Consider the following 23,251-nt stretch of genomic DNA (forward strand, 5'->3'; position numbering starts at 1 on the left):
CTGCATAGCAGGTAGAACACAAAAAGTAAAGATTACACCCGCATTAGTTGAAGCCTTTCATGCTGCAGCAGTGACTTTCATTAGCTGCATTTTTTCTATGATAGAATATTGACATTAGTAAAGGGGAAATGCTACTTGCATATAATCATGAGATATACTCCCTGAGGTTTATGACATTACTGCATTAAGGTCTGAGCACTATAAATTGGTAATGAACTGGTCATTCAGTTTTGGTGTTATTTCAATAATCATTACACACAAATTGTGTGCAAAAGCATATAATAATATAATGTATATAATGTGTGTAAAGTATGTAATCAGTACACATTTTTCACAAAACAACAGCCAGCCTAACAATCCAGAAAAGAAGATGGCACTGTACATTAAAGAAAGCAGTGGGCTGATGGCAAAGGACATCAGCAAGAGACAGAATCAATGCCCTGGGGAAAACAAATAGAGAATTTACACTTGCCCTAGCAGTGTTCCCCTTCCCTGTGCCTAAATTCTCTCCTCCTTCCCATTTATGGAGCTCCACCGCAGACCTTGGTCTCCTAAAAAGACAGCTTGAACAACAGATCCAGCTTGGCAGGCGTCCTGACAAGGATATTTTGTATCAGAAATATGTTCTAGCCAGCATAGCTTTAACAAGAAAGTAATAAGATTCTCTAGAATATCTTACCTTTGCATCTTAGTAGCTTCCACTGTAACTATATCTTACAATTCTCTACTTTTAGGACATTTATTTTTATAGTACAATATTCTATTACATTACTTCTCTCTTAAAAATACGGATTTTTTTTTTTTGGCCTGGGAATTATTCTACTATGTCCACTGAATATTTAATTAAGCAGTTAAAAGGTGATGTTTTTCAAAAAATTTCTCTGCATAAGAACTACTGGTTAATGTGTATGGATTAATTTCAGAGTTAATATGAGAATCAGATAGTTTACTCTGAGAATGCCACTATCTTCTTTCTTGCAATGTTTTTAAAACATATGGAAAGATCTCTTATTCTTTAGTGAACTTGAACAAACATCTACACGTGATCTTTCACAGTGGTCTTTTTTGTTTTTGTTTTTTAATAGGCACAAGGTGTCCTTGGGAAGGAATCCAAGGTTTTCCAGGGTAAATTTGTTTATCTTGCACAAAAACATCCTCAGTGTTGTTAGGCAAAAGCATTTGTAATACCTTGCCATATATTGTATTTCTCTGGGTCTTCTCTGTACACATTTTCCTTAAATAATTACTTTTCAGATATGCCAGAAACAAATCTTACGCTCAGCTTTAGACACCTTGTTCTTCAGCATTCATTTATAACCACAACTAGCTGTGAGAATTTTTTTCCCAACAAGTATTTAATTCCTCAAATTAATGTAACCATTTGGTACCTAAAAAAAAAATCAAGTTGATCTTGCTTTGTTTACTTCATCCAATCAATCCTTTTATTTCTGACGTTACAAAAGTATAAAACTGTAACTTCTCCTGCAAAACATTTAAGTAAAACTTGAAAGCCTTAATTGCTGACAAGCTTTGAAGACATGTTGTTTATTTTGACTGCATTTTATCTTGATTCTCTCACTCCCTATCATGTGCTTTACAGTAATCAGCACTATGACTTTCCATTCTCCTCTTAATGCAAAACAAAATGCTTTTTCTGAGCAAGGACATACTAGATATTCAGTACTGAAGAACAAAATAAATCAAAACAATGTATCAACCAGGGCAAGTTTCTACATAAGGAAAATTATTTTGCCTCCTGTCTTTATTTCAATAGAGTAGCAAGCATCTGGAAAACAGTTATTTCTTAGAAATGCAAGTGCCTTTTGAGATACTTGCTCAGAAACATGCTGTTCAGTCTAGACTGCTTCACTGGTAGCATTTTCCTATTGTTTTCTACTAAGCATTCCTGGTATTCTCGATTGCTCTTTTTGTAAAAGTTTCCCAACTGATATTATTAGTGAATTTTTGAGTATCATTTCTAACATGTACATCGTTTTAGAGCTTCCAGCTGTATTGTAGTTGTATTCATGACAATCTAAGGCATTAGAAGAGTGCAGTCTACTACGATTTACTTGAGACTGGAACTTCAATCAGGTGGTCAGAAACATTTTGGGAGTGGAGAGCTGCATTGAAGGAGTTTTGCCCATGTTGGAACACCCTTACTCTATTGCTGTTGGGAACAGGAGGGGCATCAGGGGTTGAGTGGGAGAAGAACAGCTGAGAACAGCAGTGGCAAGCTACCGTGGCAGAAGGAAGCCCATGTAGCTGCCCTATGGGAATCCTGGACTGGAAAGAACTCCCACAGACATGTCCCATGGACAGAATTTTTGATAGGCAGAAATGGGCAGGCACAATGATACTATCCTAAGTCATTTCAGAAAAGAAGCTGGATACAACATTAAAGGGAAATTTAAATCTAATTTGAAAGATACTTGTAGGAAAATAAAGTTTAGGAACTACTCATCTAAAGATATGCTACAAGAAAGTTTTACATGGAAAAGCCTTTTTGATGGCCTATTATCTTTTACTGTAGAAAATTGTAATAGAAAGGCCAAGATTGGCATGAATGGAGAATGGATGGAAATATCTGGGAACGGAGACACCAGCAGGACACATAGCATGAAAAAGTAATGGGTTGTCAAGACCCCAGGACATCTAAGCACAGTTTCAACAGGACATGGACATAAGGAGACAGTGATGACTCTTGATGAATCACAGAGGTGGGACTGAACAGAGACACAGCTCCAAAAGGGTACAAAAAGTCATATCCAAAACCTTGACGTGGTCACTGACTTAAGAAGAACACAGCTTGGAAACCTCCGCCCTGGTGCTTGACTACTGGGCAGACTTCTTGGACACGCATGTTCTGGTCCTTGTGAGTGTGAGACTGTGAGAGCGTGAGTGAATGAAACCTGCTTTCAATACATTTTTTATTTTAAATAAAATCACATTCCTTTCCTATGAAGTCTCTATTGAAATTTGCTAAATTGCTGATACAATGTTGCAACAGTATTTCCTGCAATACTACGACAGCCGATTCATTTTGAAAGAGCCACAAGGAGTTCAGAGTCTATTAATTTCCACTTTTCAAATGAGGTAGAATATTAGCAAATTATATTTTGACTCATTACAAGCCACCTGGTCCTAGAAAAGCAATATATTTGAACTTTCCATCAAACATCACCAAAAGGGCATTGTGCCTTTGTTGTTTGCTATCCAATATCCAAGTGACCTTTTGAGTTATGATCATGAAAGTCGGCACACTCATTTCTCCTGATTACAAGTGAAAACTATGTGAAATTCAACATTTCTGGTGTAGGTCAGCCAAACAGCAATCTAACAATTCACAAAAACTGACTTTTTTTTCACCTCTGAGAAAGTCACACCGGACACAGACCTTCCAGTCTGGCACAATAAAAAAAATCTGAGCTCACCAATTGTCTAGCTGTACTAGTAAACATTACATTCACTCCTTACGTGAACTGGTAAGATTCAGGTGCCAGGAGCATGCAGGGGATGCACAGCTGTACCTATCTTTCCCTACATATAGTTTTGCCACTAAAGTGACCTGATCTGAGAAGATCAGTTCATGACAAAGAATACCTGGTTGAAACTGAATCTGAAGCAGACAGGCATTCTGCTGGAAGAAAAGTTAGTCTACGGTTTAGGGGTATGCTGGGATCTTGTGGATGCTAAGCTCTCCCACAACAACATCAACATGTAGAACATTTTACTGTCTCTCTCTGGACAGGGGACTCCATTCCTTTCTGTCAGTTAATGATCTTCGGTTCAATTATATACATCCATATCTTGTTCCATTTGGAACAGAGCCATACAGTACACCTGGGCACAAGGTTACGAGCTCTCTGACACTCCAACTAGTACAGAACATTACAGCACAGCTTCTCAGAAACAGACAGCACCAAGAAAACAAGCTAGGCAGTATCTAAACATTATCTGAGCTCATAGGGTTTGAATATCCCAGTTAATACAGACAGTATAAGAAGTGCACAGAGTCAGGGAGAGCCCAGGAAGATTCATTAGCTTGGTCTCAGTGCCAACTCCACTGGAGCTGAGCTATCTCCTGCACAGCCATCTAGGCATTTCCACACTGCACTCCTGAGTGCTTCAGCTTGCTTAAATCAAGCACAACATCACAAACTGTCAGGACCCAAGTCAGGTCTAGTACTGCCTCCAACCTCACAGGCTTTCTGAGAACATGGATACGCTGGACATTATGTTACAAACCTACCCAAATGGTTATACTTTGAGCCAGTGACAGGACCTGTACTGAGTTAAACAAACCCTGCTGAACCAAAGCTGAATCCACACTCAGCTAGTTTAACATCTGCACAGATTTCCCACGTGTCCAATTCCAGAAGCATACTGCAGAGATACCAATTTGGCTCTGTAGAAAGCAGGGCTGGGTCCATAAAATCTACTAGATTGTACTCCATGGTGTGCAAAATCGGCTAACGTACTTCTGGATCATGGAGGACTCTTGAAGCAGCACACCATGTCTGAGCAATGTTGTGTCTTGTGTTGATAAACCTCAAACTCAAGCTAACCTTGTAGGGAGATTTAGCATCTGTGACCAGGACTAATCTATAACCTGGATAATTCTCTTATGGGTAACAAAGTTAACTGCGCTCATACCTTCCCTTTATTTAGGGAAAAGAACATTTACACTTTCCCCCCTATTCCAGCTCTGTTCTCTAGGCTCATTAAATTCTTTTCATACTAGAATTCTGACTCAGTCATTTGGCATGCAAGTTACCTGATAGTTTTCCAAATATCAAAGCCATCCAGAGGCTTAGTGCCATTGGTATGTCCTCCAGCAAGGTGCACCAGTGTTGGCAGCCAGTCAGAGATATGGATAAGTTCATGACTTTCTACACCTTTTTTTTTCAGTAAAGGACTTGCAACAAAGCCTACTCCCCTCACTCCTCCTTCCCAAAGGGTCCACTTTCTTCCTCTCAGTGGCCAGTTATTTCCACCTGACAAAGTCTGTCCTCCATTATCTGAAAGACAAGCAGTTAAAAGAAATTATTTGTTAGAAAGAAACAAAACAAGCCTATCGCCAACATTCACTCATCCATTTTAAAAATGTTCTCACAATATAGGAGTGACATGCAAGTACTTGCATACTATTAGGTGTTCGTACATGTTGCATATTCAGAGCACACTACAAACATAAGTTAATTCTTACAAGCGTCTTCCAAATTCTTATAATGAAAAGTAATGATGCCCAGCATTACCACAAGCTGATGATTTAGAATGATATTGTTAAGAGCAGCCCCTATGGTTCTAAACATAATTAGACATCTAAAGCTTTCAGAATCAAAGACCTTAAAAATTTAGTTCCAACTACTTCCCCGGGCCCACATAAAGAGTTGCTGTCAATGTCATCATTAGTACTTAAATCACACTATCATTCTATTTTCAAAAGCCCTAAGTTATACTTAGAATGCAAAGCCGTTATTTGAGTGTCCAGACAACACACGCGCTCACAGTTTGGAATAATTTTTAGGCAGCGAGTGACTTGTGATGCCACACGCAACTGACAGTTTCTCAAGCAAAAGGAGAAAGTCGGAATGAAATGAGTTATAGTAAAAACAATCCGCAAAAATACTGAATCCATTATGTTTGGTGAGAACACCAAATGAGATTGTTACAGAAAAAGACAAACTGTTATGACAGTAACTCAAAAATATCCACATGAATTAGAGATAGCTCATGTAATTCTTTTCAACTCTTTTTCTGCCTGTTCTTCCACATTTAGAAGAAATTCTAGATTCCTGAAACTGGCAAAATCAATGAGAAACATGGTTTGATTATTTGAAGTTACTTTTGCTACTACTGTATAGTTGTGCTTGTCCATGCCTATTCTAATGATCTCAGAAGAGTTATTGATAACAATTCTTCTAACTTCAAGCAAAAAAATTCTTTAAAGAGTTTAATATTATTTCCAATAGTAGATATTGAACTAACATTCAGTATTACTTCATCTTGTTTATATTTTGAGTATTTTTTGATTAAAAACTAGGAATTTGAGGGAAGAAACAGGAAATACATGTCCAATATGTTACAGAAGAACTTTACTATAGTTGCCATACAACAAAATGATCCCACTTGTGTTTCATTAATTAGGGATCAATGTGAACCGCTACTGTGAACATCTGTCTACTGTGCACAAAAGACTCCCTTTATTCTGCTAAAGAATAAACTAGTGCATGTCTCTGCCAAGATTTTCAAAGGTGAAAGCCTAAGCTAAATGAGGCACTAGAAAAAATTGTGTTACTTGAAAAGTGCAAAGTGTTTGCGGCCCAGATAGCTTCCAGGAGGGCAGTTTGGCATCCAGCACTCGGGGGAGGGGGGGAGGGGGAAGAGAGGGGAGAAATCAAGAGATTCAGAGTTGTCAGTATGAAATATAGGCAACCAAATACAGGCCACCAATATTTCTCATGCAAAGAAGATGATGAGCACTGAGATCTCAGAATTCAAACAATAGTTGCCAGTGACAGAAAAGATACCAGTTTTGACAACTCCCTCCACTCTTAGTATAAACATAGTGTGTGTCAGGAATACTCAGGGGCAAGAGCCTTCAGTAGATTTTAACCTTTAGCGGCATTACAATAAATGGTGTCTTATCTCCACTATATTGGAGCAAAGTTTGGATATACTGTGTAATCAAATTCTAAATATTTAAAACATCTTCCTCCTGCCACAAGCTACTGACTTTCTGTATCAGCTCAATACTAGCATGAGAGTTTGTTTAGCCCTGAATGAGACTATCAGCAATGAAGTACCAAGGAAATTATAGTAATTGAGTGTCTTATTGAAGCGTAGAAAGAGAAGAATGTGCATTTCCTGGATTACAGTCAAATGTTATTATACTTTAATTTTTTTTTCCTGAGACTTTACTATTTTTAGTTTAGTTGAAGACATTCACACTCTGCCACTTTCATTATGCAATGAACTTCCTGGGACAAGCATTCCATCTAACATATATCCTGTAAAGAACTGTGTGCAATATCAGCATTCAGACAACGTACATCCAAGTTAAAAAAAAAAAAAAAAGAGGAAATGAAAAAATGTTCTTGTTTTGATAATTTTTATCTGACATGTAAGTGAAAGAACACCAGCATATGAAACAAGCTTCAACCCACTCATTTTTATTTCTCATTTTCACATTGCTAGAACTTGCAATTTCCTTCTCCCTATGGAGTTCACATTCAAGTGATCCTTTTTGCTTAATTTCCTGACTAAATTATCAGAAAAGTTTTGAAGGAGGGTAAAAGATTATTTCTGTTTTGATTCCTAAGGTTTGTTTCCTTTCCAGGTAATCACAGCAGAGCTGGTGTGTCACTGTTCTTCTAATAGATTTTATCATTCAAATAATCTAAAAACTTTGATAGCAGTTTATATAGAAGTGATACCATTTTTTCAAAGCTAAATCTAAACTACTTTTGTATAGTCTTAAATATTATCTAGAACTTCAAATAATATGTTAAAGAGGAGCAAGTTACACAATATTGAAAGACCGTAATGGAGTCTATATCGATGAAATATCAAGCTAGCTAGTAAATAATAAAAAAGGGAGGGGAAGGAGAATAAACAAGGAAACAGCCTTTGCATGAGAAATAGATTCGGGAGAGGCATGAAAAATACTAAGCTGTAAGGTCTAGCAAGATAAAAATGGGTCAAAGGCCTGATCAAAGGTCTCATCAGCTATGCACATCCAACAGGAGCACTTCCCAATGCATTCGCTATTGTTCTGCCTCCGAGCTCCACTCCCTGGAGCTTACTGACCCCTGACCACCTTTCCCACAAAAACTCTGTGCCTCTTACCCCATACAGACACCTTGGACACCCCGACAGATGTGTACATTGCTAGAGACAGGAAACTACACCAGGTGTGCCAAATACTTCAGCAGTTTGAGTTGATCACAGTGGGCAGATGACTCATTTTGCCATCTTGCCAGGGGTAATTTAGTTTACTTTAGTGCTGATAATTCCGAACACAGTCTTCCCTAAGCCAAAGATACATTCAAGTTGTTTTTCTCCCTGAGAATGCTTTCATGTGGGGGTCTCTGGGTCTGTACTTTATCCTTCCTTCTACTCAGTGCACTTTTTACTTCCGTATAAGGTGTTAAGGGCCCGGGGGTGGGGGGGCCTTCAGTGATAATAACAGACAAAACAATCCCTTTTAAAAATCTCTACGTGGTCTACTATCACAGTGCATACGAGGAATAAGAACTGATAAAATAAGTTGTCTCATGATAAAACACAACAAATGCTGACAGAAGAGCTCCACAAACTGGCTTTATTAAAGACTTCTGTCCACAGAGATATACAGAACTGAAGTTCTACTGTATCTAACCTACTAGGATGTGCTGGTGGTGTGTGTGTGTGGGGGGGCGCTCACGCATGCATGCACAGATACCTTCAACCCAAAATACAGCAGAGAAAGCATACTATGGATGCTAAAAGTTTGCATGGGTTCAGAAAGAAAGGGGGGGGGGAAGCAAGATAAAAATCATTGACAGTTCTTAAATGAAAAGATATCACCTTTGCCTCAGGAATTTCTTTAACCACAAACTGCTGGAGGCTACAAAATGCTCTGGTGAAAGACACCAATCAGGAGTTCTAAGACTCTCTCCTAGGCATCTGCTACCAGGTCTTGCCATAGGGAGGGGATGGTTGGCTAGATGGATTTTTGGTCTGTGGCAGTAAAGACATTCTTATGTTCTCCCAAATAAGCTATTCCTTACTAATTCCTCATATCTTCAGCCCAGAACAAACTCCAAAGACCATATGGAAAATCCCAGTCATTTAAAACACACACCTAACATCTACTTAGGTAAAAGACAAATAGGATCGTTGCTGCTTCATGTTCTACACCGGCTCCTCATCCAAGTCTAAATCCACTTCAAAACAACTTTTCCTCAATGATTTCTCATCCATTTTTGCAACTGTTTCTGTCCACCACTCATGCTAATACATAATCTCAGCAGACAGTCTCTAAAGCTTCTGGAATAAAGGTACCAACAACAAGTGGCCCCGATTTATAATATTTCTTCTTCTTAAAGCTTGAGTCTTGCTACTTTAACTGAAAACACAAGACTCCCCCAAGCATGATATGACAATTTGTTCTTTCCTGGAGACAAACATCAGATATGGTTTTCATTAAAAATAACAGTGAAATAGTCTGGAAAATGTAGTGAGCATATTTTTTCCTATCTGGAAGAATCATTTTTGTAATTACATCTATATAATTTAGACTTCAGTAGTACCCACAATGTATTATGTGTATTACAAAAAATGTAAAACAAACCAGCTCTTGTCCCTAAAGAAAGGATGAAAGGGGAGAGAATTAGGCTATAATTAGAAGTGATGTTAGCTGGTATAAGCATTATTTGACTAATTTATTTAGTTTTGTTTATTTTCTTAAGTGGAAGTATGATATATTTCTAAAGAGCTTTGCTGCTGGCTTGCTTCAACTTGCTTTAGTAGATGTTTAGCTAGCTTTTTTCTCCTCTTGTTATTTTTATCACTACCATCACTCTGCGTTATTTTAAGGAGGGGATACCCAAGATGTTCTTTTTCATTCTGATGGGATTTTCTTCTACAAGCTGAAATTTGTCAAAATGAAAGAGAATACTGGGGAGAGACATCTTTGCTGATCCAGGGATAGTAGGACTGGGAGGTAACAGAGTTTGTATCAGATATTACCACAACCAGCACCAACAAACCCCCTCAAAAACATAAAAGACTTAGCCAAAACAAGGACAAAAATATTGAAAAGCAGATGCATCCTGGCTGCTTTAAAAGGTAGTTTTGATCAAAGCAACCCACCCTTGACTTAACATCAGTCTTGTTGACTATGAAGAAATTTGTAAAATGTAGCAATTGTATCATAAACACTAATGATATGCTGCACTGATATGGGAAGAGATGTGATTGCTGCTATGTAAGAGAAAGCTAAAATCATGAAAAGCAAATGAAACACATTGCCAGATTTGAGTATGTGAGAGAACCTGCAACTGTTTAAAAACAAACAGACAAAAACTATCATTATTTCTTTCTCTTAGGCTTGAAAGCAATGGCTGTTAGAAAGGTACACATTCATCCTCGTCTCTAAAACATTCACAACATTGCAGGAGATCTGGGCTAACCATATAGTCACAAACAGAATAGTTTCTAAAGGATAGTAACTATTTCTGAAGGTCAAGAATTGGGTTGGAAGATGACCTAGGTTTTAGAAAGTTAGAGTCCACAGATACAAAAGTCAGGCTTATCTCCTTAATATTGTCATGCTCTGACAATCTGAACATCGCTTGCAAATAACATTATCGTCTTTTCATTTATGTTACCCTTCAGTAGCCAAGGGCAAGGAATCTGAGAGACAGATTACTGAAAAACACAAAACTGTCATACTGAATAATTTCATTTGAATTGATACTAACAAAATTAGTAGGCCTAAAAAACTCAAAATGAAACACAATGCCTTCAAACCCAAAACAACAATGAATTTTAAGTTAGTTTCTCCATAGGAATGTATCTGTGGGATACACATCCCGATGAAATAGACTGATCTAAAGCTCTCAAGATGAAATAACTTTTGCCTCAGAAATATTCATACACAGTAGCCTAACCTCTTGAATACTTTTTAAAGTATTTGCAAGCTTGGTCCTCAGTAAATATATCACACATTAGTAGAGCAAAAGTCATTTTTTGTACTGAGAACTTCTGCCTTCCATTTTGAGGAAAGTGTCTGCAAAAAACAAGTATTTTTCTTCTAACACTAACAACTACCCAAATATTCCTTCAAGGAAATATCTTCTCAGATAGTACTATTTCCACCTTCTTTCACTCTCATATATCTATTTACATCTACCCACTTTCCCCCTATTCTTAAAGTACGTACAGTGCTGTTCACATTACGAAATCTTCATGGAGTGAGTTGAGTAACAACAAAAATCCATAGCACCTTCCTCCCAAAAGATTTTGGATTCAAACACTACACATTTCCCACAAAGAAAACCAGAGAATATAATCTGTGTTCAACAATCCATGTACAACAGAGGGTGACTGTCTTTCAAACTACTGTGGATTTTTTGGTAAAGGTAATGAAAGAGAAGGATTTGGGGGATTTTTTAAAAAATTTCAAGGTAAGGAAAATACATTTGTCTTAACCTCTAAAAAATAACAACAGAAGTAAAATAAAGCTTGTGCATCTTGAATATAACTTTAAAAATTAAGGCCAATGTTTTCTTCTCCCAAACATCTGTTTTCATAATTAATATTCATTGTCGTATACATGAGAAAGAATTTAATTTGTTAAATCTGTAATTTGTAAGCCATCAAAGTTGTTTTGCAGGAGTTCTTAAAAGACTCAATAAACAAAACTAAGCAGACAGGCAGTTTTGTTTCTCCCAAACTCTTCTCTGAAGAGTTGCCAGCTGCCAAATATTCTGACTAGTGCAGTATACATATGTAGTGATGTGGGATACATGCAACTAGTAAACAGCTTAATGGCTATAACCTCTTTGAAGACACAGTGAGATAATAAAAAACAGGAATAAAACAATTCTGTGAGCAATAACTCATGAAGCATGTATGGATTCGAGTGCTGGGACTGACTCTTTTTTTTGTTGAATTACGCTGCAACTACAGTAATAGTCTATTTCATACTATGAAGATAATCCACATAGGCTATGGATACCCCTAGTTGTGGGGAAAGCTTCAGCTGGGATTTATACCTTATTAGGCACTAGGAAAAAAAAAGTTTACTGGAGAATGAACACTGACATATGCTCTTCCCGGGATCATAAGTATTTCTCTCCTGTGTTCATTCCTTACTAAGATGAGTTCACAGTGGTTATTGAACTCACTGGTAATATTACTAGCATCTCTTTCCTCTGTTTGGCTACTTATTTTCTGAGTTTTGTTCAAACTTCGCACACCAGAGCCAACACTCTTCTGACTAATTCAGTTGAAATGGATCAATGGCTTCAAAAGCTCCTGCTGTGAGAACAAGCCAAACAGAAACCACTCCTGGCATACTGCATAAGGCCAGCCTTCTAAAAAAGTAAGCTTAACCTCCTCCAGTCGTAACATAAAAATCAGTATTGCCTATGTAGTGGAATGAAACACTTATTTAAGTAGCTATAAAAATACCTTTGTGTTTTAATCTATGGATGGTGGGAAAAACATCATAAGAAGAGTTTCTAAAGAACACTTCAGTACGGTGTTCAACTTCAGCACACACTTCAACACACTGACTTCCTTCACTCTGTGAAGCAGTGGCCAGAGTGGCTTTTCTGTGCCTTCTGCTACCTATACACAGTATCTTAGTGGCTGTACTAATGGTGTTGCCTCAAACGAATGCCCTAGAACAGAGGTACTATTTTCTTTCCAAAGAGACTGGAAACTTATCTATATTTTAAAGATTTTCCTCCCTAATTTCTCTCCAATTCTGATGTAGGACTTAAGCAGATAAATTAAAAATTGTAAATAATACAGAAAATAATTTCGCCTTTTATATTATTCAAAAGCAAAAGTATGCCTTGTCATATGGCTACCTTTTACTCCTCCAGCAGAATAGATTTTGTTTCAACTATAGTGAAGCAACATTTTTTAAACAGCACCCTGTTTTGTCTCCCTTGTGACTGCTCAGGTTGCCACATTCTCCTCATGGCCACGACTGAGCTGCACCCTGGGGCTCCTTTGACAAGCCGGGCAAATCGTCCTGGCCAACCTCCTTGCAGAGGGGTGCCTGAAAATTCTCCAGGGTTGTATTTGATGCTGTTATTAAACAATTTTAACTCCAGTATTTCTTTTCAGTCTATGTATTTTCTTATTGCAAATAAGGAGACACTAATAAGCCACCTTACAAGAAAAAAAAAAGTCACCCTTACTGACTACATTTAGTATGTATATTGTTAAAGTGAGAACACCTCATAAAAATATGCAGGGTTTACACAAACTCTCCTTAACAAACTTCTATGTGTTCTAAGCCTTCCACTTTCATAAAAGATAAAACCAGATGGTTTAATTTGTGATTGTATAACCCCAGTTACAATGGCAGAACTGTAATCCTAAAGATGTATTATAGTAATCCTAACTATTACTATAAGTCTATTAACTGTTTTTGGCATTTGTAGAACAAGGAGAACCCAAGAATAAGGAAAATATTTGCAATTAGAATTCTGAAAGTAGAGCATGTAATTGATAATTTCCTTTAGGAAAAATAAGTCTTAACAACAAAAGGTTTTGGCGCAACAGTCCACCAGAACAAGCTGTTTTGCATTGTAGGTTTCACAGCACAATAACAAATTCTGCATAAATAAATTTTGGCAAAATGTAATAAAAGAACAAAACTGCTTGACATCACCAAAAAAAAATCAATGGGCAAAATATTTTACGAAAATAAGGTTAATAAATATTGGTAAAGTTTAAATACTTAACTGAAGCGCATACCCCAGGTTCATTTTTAAAACTAAGCCATCCAAAAGTTTGTTAACAGATCTGCATGCATACATATTCATACATACACAGAGCAAGAAATACCAACCAACATTAAAAGGAAGCATTTAATTTGGAATCAGTCAGAAGAAAAAAAAAAGGGGGAGGGATGCATGCCAAGAAAGTCTTTGAGTGTTGAACCACTTGTTTATCCTATTCAGACCATAGCACTCAAATAATATATCTGCAAGGGCAAAGCAAGAATAAAATTAAGGTTTAAGCATCTAGGATAATATTATCACAATTAGATAGTAAAAAACAATTCACTAATCATTTATTATGTATTATGCTTTGGTGCTTAATAACTTTAATCAACTATTATAGTCTGTAAAGAGCAAATCTAGCCTTTCAGCTACAAACACCTGGATCTCCTTTTTTTCCCCTGAAAACAATTACAAAATACTTGCCAGTCTTCTTACTGTACCTACAGTACTTTTCAAATCCAGCATTCACATGCCTCAGCTTTTTTCTGTTTTTCACCTCTGCACAAGCTCATACATTTTTAAATTGTTGAAATTTTCTGAAGCTGCAAGAAAAAACTCTGATACCCTGTAACTTCTCCTCATGGGCCCCTGCAGTAAGCTGATCTAGCACACATCTGTCTGATATGTTAACCATGCCAAACTCAGTTTGAAAGGTTTGTCTAAAGTCATGTAGTATTTTAAAAGTGAGTACAAACCAGGGAAAACCCAACTCTGTTTTATTCTATAATGGAGATTTGGAGATTTCAGTACAATAGAATTAAAACATCCTTGAAATAAAGAAAAAAGGGCATCTTCTAAGCTCCTGCTACTCCTGAAACTAAAGGCTGCTGACATAGGCTGCATATAATCTTGCATGAAATACTTGCACAAACGCTCGAAGGGGAAATATGGTAATAATACTTCATGGTGCTTGCTCCAGTTTCTTGCTCCTGATTAATAGATTAATTTCTTTGTGAAAATGAGAGTGAAAGTAAGGTTGTTTCTCTTTGCTAAAACACAACAATGTAGTCCCTCCCAAATTCTCCATCTTTACATTTAAAGTAAATAGCTGTTGTAAATTTAACCTAGAAGAATGTCTAAATTCACATTTAGGTTTCAAGTGCATCCCCCTCGCTCTCTACTGATGAGAAAATACACATTCATATGGTAGACAGACACTCGGTAAAAGGAGGACTAGATAGGATTGATAAATGACTGCAAGTATGCTAGGAAGCACTGAATTTCAAGCATCAAAATTCGCAACTGCCAGAAACTGTCTAATAGCTGGCAACATCTAGGTGTTTTTATTCAGTAAGAGCATTCGGAAGTTTATTTTGAATGTATTTGAGTTTCTTCATCTGCTTCTGGAGAGAATGGGACTCTTTTAGAACAAGCCTATCCAAAAAACACTATGGATCTAATTAGGATCTAATATGGACCTAATATTCATAGCAGCTTTTTGAGGAAAAAAGCAGGAAGTGAGGCCACTGTTACTGTATTTAGAGATACCCTGTATAAGCATCAATCAGCCAAGAGACCAACACGGCTATGCTTCCAGATGTGTGGAAAATATCTGACCTCAAGCCTTCTGGTTTTGTAATTTAAGTTGCAGCTGTAAGGTAGGAAAAGAGGATCAGATTCTAACACGTGTGAGGACAGGAGCCAGCCTAAAACTAGTTTTACATCTATGGTTGATCACAGTTACGTACAACAAAAGATTCCCTGGCTTCAGATGCAGCAAAAGCTTCAAGATGTGCATGGACTGCAGGGAAGGCTGCCAACCTTAGAGGATCATTGTTTCACTTCTCTCCAGTTTCCTCTTGGGGGGGAGAAAAGATTACTTCAACCTAACACTTTTTTTTTTCCTTAAAGAAAAAAAAAATCACTTCCAGGGACATGAGGCTGCCAAAACTTAGAATTACATGCAAACAGCAGAGACAAGGGATCTAATCTACATGCATTAAAGCCTCATGGTTGCATCCAGAATCTGCATCTTCCAGCATAATATCTTGTACCCCCTTTTCTTGGGGTTTACAGCTATGATTGTATTGTATTTTGTCACTTATCTTACACAAAATAAACACAGCAATCTGGAGCTAATTTAAGTGGTTTAGCATATCAGGATACAGCTGGGAAAGATTTTAAGAAAAAAAGCTCCATGCAAACAATAGCACTGTGAAGCCAAGCAGCAGAGAGCACAGGAAGGCTGTGCAGACAGCCTGGCAGACAGCTGTCAGCCACCCCAATAACAATCCCTGCAGCCAGAGAAAACTGGCCAGCGTCGAAACTCTCCAACCAGCCTAGGAACAGCAACAATAAAAATAGGGAATTAAGAAGTTCAGACCTAATGACGGGAGTGTCATGGCCATAATTCAGTGTCAGGAACATTTCAGCTGCTTTTTGCCCATCTAGCAATAGAGCAACTTCTCCTGCATGTCTACAGTTTTTATATTTCATCCACTGTGGGCCAGATGTCTTTTTTTTTCCTTGTTAAAATTAAGTGTAGGCACATGCATTGGCTTTACACAGTGTAAACTATAACTTGATTCAGGCAACTGGTGAGATTTACATCTGTTTTTCACATCACTTTTCTTTGAGAGGAATGATTTGAGTTTTTAATCACTTGGGGCCTTAGCTATATCCAGAATATCTTGACTTGATTCACTAGCAGAAAGAAACACACATCTGTCGACATAAAGGCGTTAAAATGAAACAAAACTCTTTAGTTATTACTTACCACCCTGGACATTTTAAAAAGGGGCAGCAATCACCTTAACAAGTATATTTCTTCCTAAGGTAACTCTCAAGCCAAACACAAACTACAAAATCAATTGAAATTCTATCTGACAATCCTCTAAACCAAAGACAAGAATAGAAGAATAAAGAAAAGAATAATATTTATAGTACTAGTTTTAAACTTCAGGAAAAAAGAGGTTAATTATTTTGTGATCTGTTGCAACAATTCTGTCTCCTACAGGCTATTTCATTCTCCTAGAGATAACATTGAAGGAAACAGGTAAGTTTGTTCAGTAGTCATCAATTAGGTGAAAAAGACATTAATCTTGCATAGGTATATTCAGCAATGTCCAGGCCTCTCCAAACAGCTAGCTCAGCTTTTGCTAAAGGCAATATGAAAAATCAAGCCAGGGGAAGATACTTGATAAGCTAACATGGTGGCACAGAAGCGCAGGTAATTAAGAGAAATGGAAGTTTATACAAATAATTTTATTCCCCTTTAATGATCTAAGCAGCATTTTTCATCAGTTTTCATAAATCTGAGTTTGTCAGCAATAGGTTATGTTTTTAAGATGAGGAAATGGCAGAGCATATACTTGCCAAATGAATATTTCCGAGTCATCTTCTATTTGTTTACTTATTTCTTTAACGTCTTTACTGGATGACAGGTAATAATGGCTAGAATAACATACAGCCAAATACAACAGGAAAGGATGTTAAGTTGGCTAAAATTGACAGAATGTGTAACATTCTTCTCCCCTTCTTTGTCGCACCAGCGCTACGTTCAAGTGAGTGATAAGAAGCACTTAAACTCAACATTTTTAATTGAACAAAAATGCTTTTATGCTGAATTTGTAGTTGATGCTAAAATCTGCCATCTTCTAATTGCTCCCTTTGTCTGACTCTCTGCAATATGCCTGCAAGACACCATGGTAGTTCAGTAAGGTCACTGGCAATTTCCTCTTGGCAAGATCCAACCTTTCTCCAACATCATCATCCTTGAACCTTCTGCCACTTTTGATCGCATTTCCTGAATCCTGAAGTTGTGAAATATCTCCTCTGGCACCTATCTGGCATTACAGACCACATTCACTCCTCAAATATGCACATACAACTCTCACCAGTTTCTAAAGGGAGCTGTACATGGGAGCATGTACAACAGAAACAACTGTAGACTTCAAAGGACCAGTCAAATTGTGTATTTTGCTGTTGGTGAGCATTTGGAGTTTTGAGGGTTTTATAACTAATGTAAGTAATGATCATTCCTTTGAAAATTTAGTCTTGAACTTCCATCCTTTAGAGGTTAACTTGCTTCCTATTACATTTCTGATACTGGGAGAGAAGTAGAAGAAACCACATAGAACTGATAGAATCCTCTGCCCAGAGATAGCATTTCACTGTTTACAGAGCTTTAGTCCTGGATGACCAAGTATTTCCCAGTACATCTGTACTTCAGAAATAAGCTAATCCTTTCATTTTCAGAAGAGTTCTTGCCTTCTTTTCTGTGCAGAAGTTCCTTATCTAATGTAGTGATATTAGAGCCATAAAGCCCGTCCACTTTATGATTCAAGCCATGCTTGCAAAAGGAGTTTGCAAGGACTCCAAGCCTACCCTCTGCTGCTCAGCATCCCCGATACCACCACCCATCAGAATTTCTCTCTTTCATATTTATTGACCAGCCTATTCACATGATCACTCATTAGTTGGCCTCAGTCCAAATCTGCATCAGCAAAGATCCACTGTTTCAGTGAAATGAGCAGGCTTATCTTAAACAAGGGTAACAGGAGAGAGAATGGTGGCATCCTGTGTGGAAAAAGAATGTAAACCGCTAGCTAGCCCTTCAGCAGGCACAGCTGGAGCCAGAGAGCACATTTGTCTCCAGCTACAAAAATGCAGTTTTTAACCTCCCCTGAGCACCATGACTACAGTCATGATTTTGTCTTCCTCATAAGGACTTCTGCTTTTCTGCATAGCCACTGTCTGACCCATATATATGGGTCCAGAACTGCCATCTTCCCCCCACTCCCAATTTGGCAAAGGAGTTACTAATACTTAAAATCAAATTTTAAGTCTTTCTCAGCATTATGGATTAAGTGACCCTTTAAATTAGCCAAGGTCTTCAGGTCCGTGTTTTCCCAAAGCCTCCCTCCTTATTTTCCTTAGGCTGCAACAAGAGGTGCTCTTCTGGCTCTGAATAAACCAATTTAAAAAGCTAATCTAATTAAAACCTCACCTATCCCAGAAGAGGTCAACAGCCCCTAAAATAGGAACAACTGCATGTGTGCTTCTTCTTATTCTGTCAGAATTATCTGGATTAAAAACAAACAAACAAACAAAAAAACCCCACTACACCTTAACTACTGAAAACATTCAAGCTACCCAAGGTCTCTTGGAGAGAATCAAATGAAGCACTATGCAGTCTCCGAATGCAGCTGAGAGTTCTCAGTGGATGCAGTGATGAGCACCTGCAGGCAGAAAGAGCCCTAACCTTTTAGTCCCACTCATGAGCAGCCAGGAGAGCATCACTGTCTACACCATTCTTTCCCGAGGCACGCGTTTTTCTTTTCTTCATTTATATACTTTCCACTAGCTTTAACTTCCTAACCAACAGTAGCTTTTAGCAAGCAGTAGACCACATCTACTAGTCAAAGTGAATCCTTTGTGGTCAGTAAAGCGTAACTTTTAAAGTCTTTTAAACAAAGGCTTTGCTTCTTCAGTAGGTTGAAAGAACAGAAATAAAGCTTGGTGGCACATTTATTCGAAGTAAAATGTGATACATTCAAGTAGGAAGACACGAATTTCTATCATTTGCAGCCATAACTGCAACTATGTACAACTTCATGAGAACAGTAAAGGAAACCTCTAACAGTACTGTTGTAAAAATCCACACTTGACAGAAAAACGTGCATAGGATGTCATTCTTAAGATTCACTTGTTACAAATGCTAATGCAATTGCAAAATATGTTACAATACTGCAGTGCAAACAGAAAGCAGATTCAGGAATGACTTAACTCTAATAAAACTGTTGTTAAAATTAGCACAATGTCAACATATTAAGTATTACATTATTAATTTGTTAAAATATCTTCTTGCAAGATATCAGAAGCAGTGTAATACTCCAATATGTATGCAATTCTTCTCAGTGATCAGTAAGAATCTTTTGCATAGTCTAAACACAGACTGTATATAATGCACTGATGTTAATAACAAAAAGCATGCACTACAGTTATGGTATTATTTCTTTTCATATGTAATTGGTTAAAGCTATTTACTTTAAAATATAATCGTAATTATTGGTGCAGATCTCTGATTCTTCACAACCCAAGTTCAGCAGCTCTGGAATCTTACTACATAATTTAGGGTCATCTCACTTCAATGTATACAAAGCTCTGGCTATATTTTAACTTGAGAAAACACAAATAGAGGTCAAAGCTAAGAACAGGCACAGACAGCATTCCACAAGGCAGTAATGCTCAAAGTTCAGATAAAAGGGGTGGGTGTCTCTTCTTAAAAAGAAATTTGAAGAAAGGGAGATGCAGTATAATAGAAGAGAGATATTCCAGTCATAGGAGGCATATGAAGGTATCCAGAGATGCAGAGGTTTGCAAATTCAGTATAGAAAATTAGGAGGAATGTATAGGGAAAGCAGACTTTTACTATACAGAGATTTACTATAAGACTGAGCTGCAAAGAACTTTAAAAATACAAACAAGGATCCGTACAAAAGGAGGGAAAAAATCAGCCTATTAACTGAAGCATTAGTATGAAGAGCTAAAAAGCCCACAACATACACTGCAGTAAGAGTTCTCCAAACTAGTTTTACACCAGACATTTACATGGCTGATATATGCTCACCCATGGCCAAATCTTAACAGCCATGACTAAGGTACATAATCACTTTGAAACTCTTTCTCTCTGCTTAATTTTATTAGCTGTGAAGATAGGCACTTTTCTGCCTTCTAGCCTTAACTATTTTAGATTTTCTCCAACATAAAACCCAACCTCTACAGCTCCAACCTGGTTCCATCAAAAAAATCCTTTTCTGCTTGCACAGGATATAGACAGAACTAGTACCAATGCAGCCACCTGCAAAACGTTTTGTTGTGATAATCCGTTTCTAGTTGCCTGAATACTGCAGGTTGACAGGAGATGCTGGAAGCACTGTGCCTTCCCCCGGTCTTTCAGCGCTGTGCTCCTGTTTATTTCTCTGCTTTCCTTTACCATGTTCCATGGGGACTGACATTCAAAGGTTCTCTTGGTGAGGGCTCCCCCATACCCCAGGAACCTGGAACCCAGGAACCACACATGCCATTTCAATCTCCACCTCTATCCAACAGTTGGGAAGGCTAACATTCGATTTTTGACCCTCATCTCTAAATCTTATACTTCAGTCCAAGAGATCTTGTTTCCTTGTGTCAAACTTCATTTTATCATGGTCCAAGCTGACTTCCCTATCTATGCTACAACATCCTCTCTGCACCTGCTATTCACAGCCACCATTTAGTGTGGCAACATCCTGTCAAAAATCTAGATCAATATCATGGGTAACATCTTTAGTTCCTGCTACTTGAGCCTACACACCCAGGCATTTTCTAAGTCTCACGTCCTCCAGCTTCCTACCAACATTTTAAAGAAGCAACCTATCCATTTTTTACATCCTTCAAGATCTCCTACTATAACCTAGTCCCTTTTCTTGCTCTTTGCTTCAAGATGCATTCACCTGATCATGTCTTCACAAATACCTCCAGGGTCTCCTTTCCACCTCATAAAATTAAAGCTTGTCTTTACCTCTAAACCCTGCACATTTTCTCTCTTGCTATTTATCCAACTTGATTTCTTTCATCAATCTTCAGTCAAAGGACTTACAGAAATAATCTCACCTTTTCTCATCTCTTCCTCCACAGCCTAGTCTGCATTTCACATATGCATGGATTCTCATGCATACAACAGTATTCCCAGTCTGCAAAGCTACTGTCTTGAATTATCAAAAAAATCTAATTCTTTTAGGCACTGCCAGATACAAAAGACAATAGAGATCTGCATATTAAAAAAAATTCTTATTCTATCCTGCCAGATAAATAAGATGATTTATTATCCTTCTCTTTCAGAAGACAGCCCATACATTTTCTCAGGACAAAAGTCATGGTTTCCCTGTATTTTGCACATCACACACTAATAATCAGTGACCGGAAACAAACCTTCTCTTCTGTCTTGCTGAGTAGTTAGGCTGAATTGTCATAAAGATGAAACCACTTAGTACATAAACTTCTTAGAAACTTCTTTCCAGAAGCACGTTGAAGCAGCCACAAGTGCTTCAAAGAAAAATGCAAATCCTTACACTGATCATAGGGGGAGTCTTTTTGCAGCCCCCAGAGAAAATGATTTGTACTTCAGGGCATGAAAAGCTTAAATCCCTTCTAAATATTTCTTAGAAATATAGATGATCAAGAAAACCCAGAGGAAGAAAACCCACAGAACTAGGATATAATTTTTTTTCATTTTAAAGTCAACATATGTTTAACAGATACAGTATCATACTATTAAATACTTGCAATTTGGAGTAACTAACACTCCTGCATATTAGGGTGGGGCTTTTTCTTTTTTTTTTAAACTCAAAACCTGTAAAAAGTATGAATTACTAGGCATTTAGTATATCTATATTCTAAGAGTCTGTTGGTTTTGCTCTCCTATGAATTAAGCCAGTGAAAAAAATCTTACTTTAACCCATGTTAAAGTGAAATCTTTCACAAATATAGATCTAATATCTACTGTGCATAAGAATAATACAAAGCGATAGAAAGTGAGAGAGAGAAGAATATAAATGACAATCATGTTGAGCTTTTATTTGGAAGGATTCTTAGTTTTTTCTTTAGACAGTAACCTTTACTCGCACATTCATTTGGAGCATACATTCTAATTCTGGAATAGGCATAAGCATACGGAACAGATGTACTATCTGAACTATAGTCTGTATGAACCCATAGGTATGAAAACAAATGGTAAAAAGGCAAACAGCTTCAGAACAGCTCAGCAAGGATTCCAGTAAGGTTTTTCAGATACTACTTATTCAACCAAGGCCATTCTGTAACATTTGCAGCTTCTTCCAAATTCTTAACCCAGACCAGACAATATTGCATTTTTCTTTCCTAAGTCAATTAAGGATAGTTTTTCCCTTTCTATATTCATTCATTAAAGCAAGGGCTGTGCAATATTGATATGGTAACTGTCTTGGAAAAGCAATGTTTTTAGATAAATATGAAAACTCTGTGAGCTTCCAGACAACATTAATCAGTTACAAAGGAAACCTAAAAAATGTATATATAAAATCTCAAACTTCTGTCTATTCGCATTTTTTCTGTTAAACTATGATTTATAATTCTGTATGCCAGTATTTCATTAAATGTATTTAAGTATTTCCACCATAATTTTTACATGCTATTCCACAATATTAAATCAAGTTATTCTGAGAAAACACAATGACAGTGAAAATTAAAATATTAGTCTAAGTAACAGATTTAGGATGTATTCACTTCAATGAGTGATTTCTAGCGATTTTAAAAGCACTGTTCTTTTCCTTGCATATTCAAAGTTCAAAAGTTTGGCTATATGAGGAATGTAGGTTTTTAAAGAATAAGGGCAATATACAAAAGGGATGCTGTAGCTATCTCCTTGGCTAATCTTTTATCAAGAAACTAGTTGACTGGAAGATGGAACATATTTGGTAACATCTTAAAATTTAGTACCTTTAATAGTATCTGATGATTTAATAGTACCTGATATTTTTGTAAGTTCATGCCAGTAGTCTAAAACAATCTACAGAACAAGGAAGAAATACTTAAATGTGTGAATGAAGCATGAGTAAAGAAAAAGAGAGAAAGCTTTTTCAGCCTAAAGCTTCTCTGAGCTTTTCCCACCATTTCTGTCACTATGCTAGGAGACAGTCTCCCACAGAAAGTGAAAGATATTTTAACATTTGGGTACTTAAGATGGGCAATCAAGGAAACTGATAGAAATCCAGAGC

At 37.2% G+C, this 23,251-nt stretch overlaps 1 protein-coding gene across 1 annotated transcript in view; it reads right to left on the reverse strand.

Moving 5' to 3' along the window:
* ARSB (arylsulfatase B) overlaps positions 1 to 23,251 on the reverse strand; it is a 68,641-nt gene that overhangs the window by 28,624 nt on the left and 16,766 nt on the right. The window contains exon 5 of the mRNA XM_067315811.1: positions 4,778 to 5,021. Within this exon, the coding sequence (XP_067171912.1) occupies positions 4,778 to 5,021 (244 nt within the window). The remainder of the gene's footprint in view (positions 1 to 4,777; positions 5,022 to 23,251) is intronic.

Source organism: Apteryx mantelli, chromosome Z (assembly GCF_036417845.1).
Source record: "Apteryx mantelli isolate bAptMan1 chromosome Z, bAptMan1.hap1, whole genome shotgun sequence".
NCBI lineage: Eukaryota > Metazoa > Chordata > Aves > Apterygiformes > Apterygidae > Apteryx > Apteryx mantelli.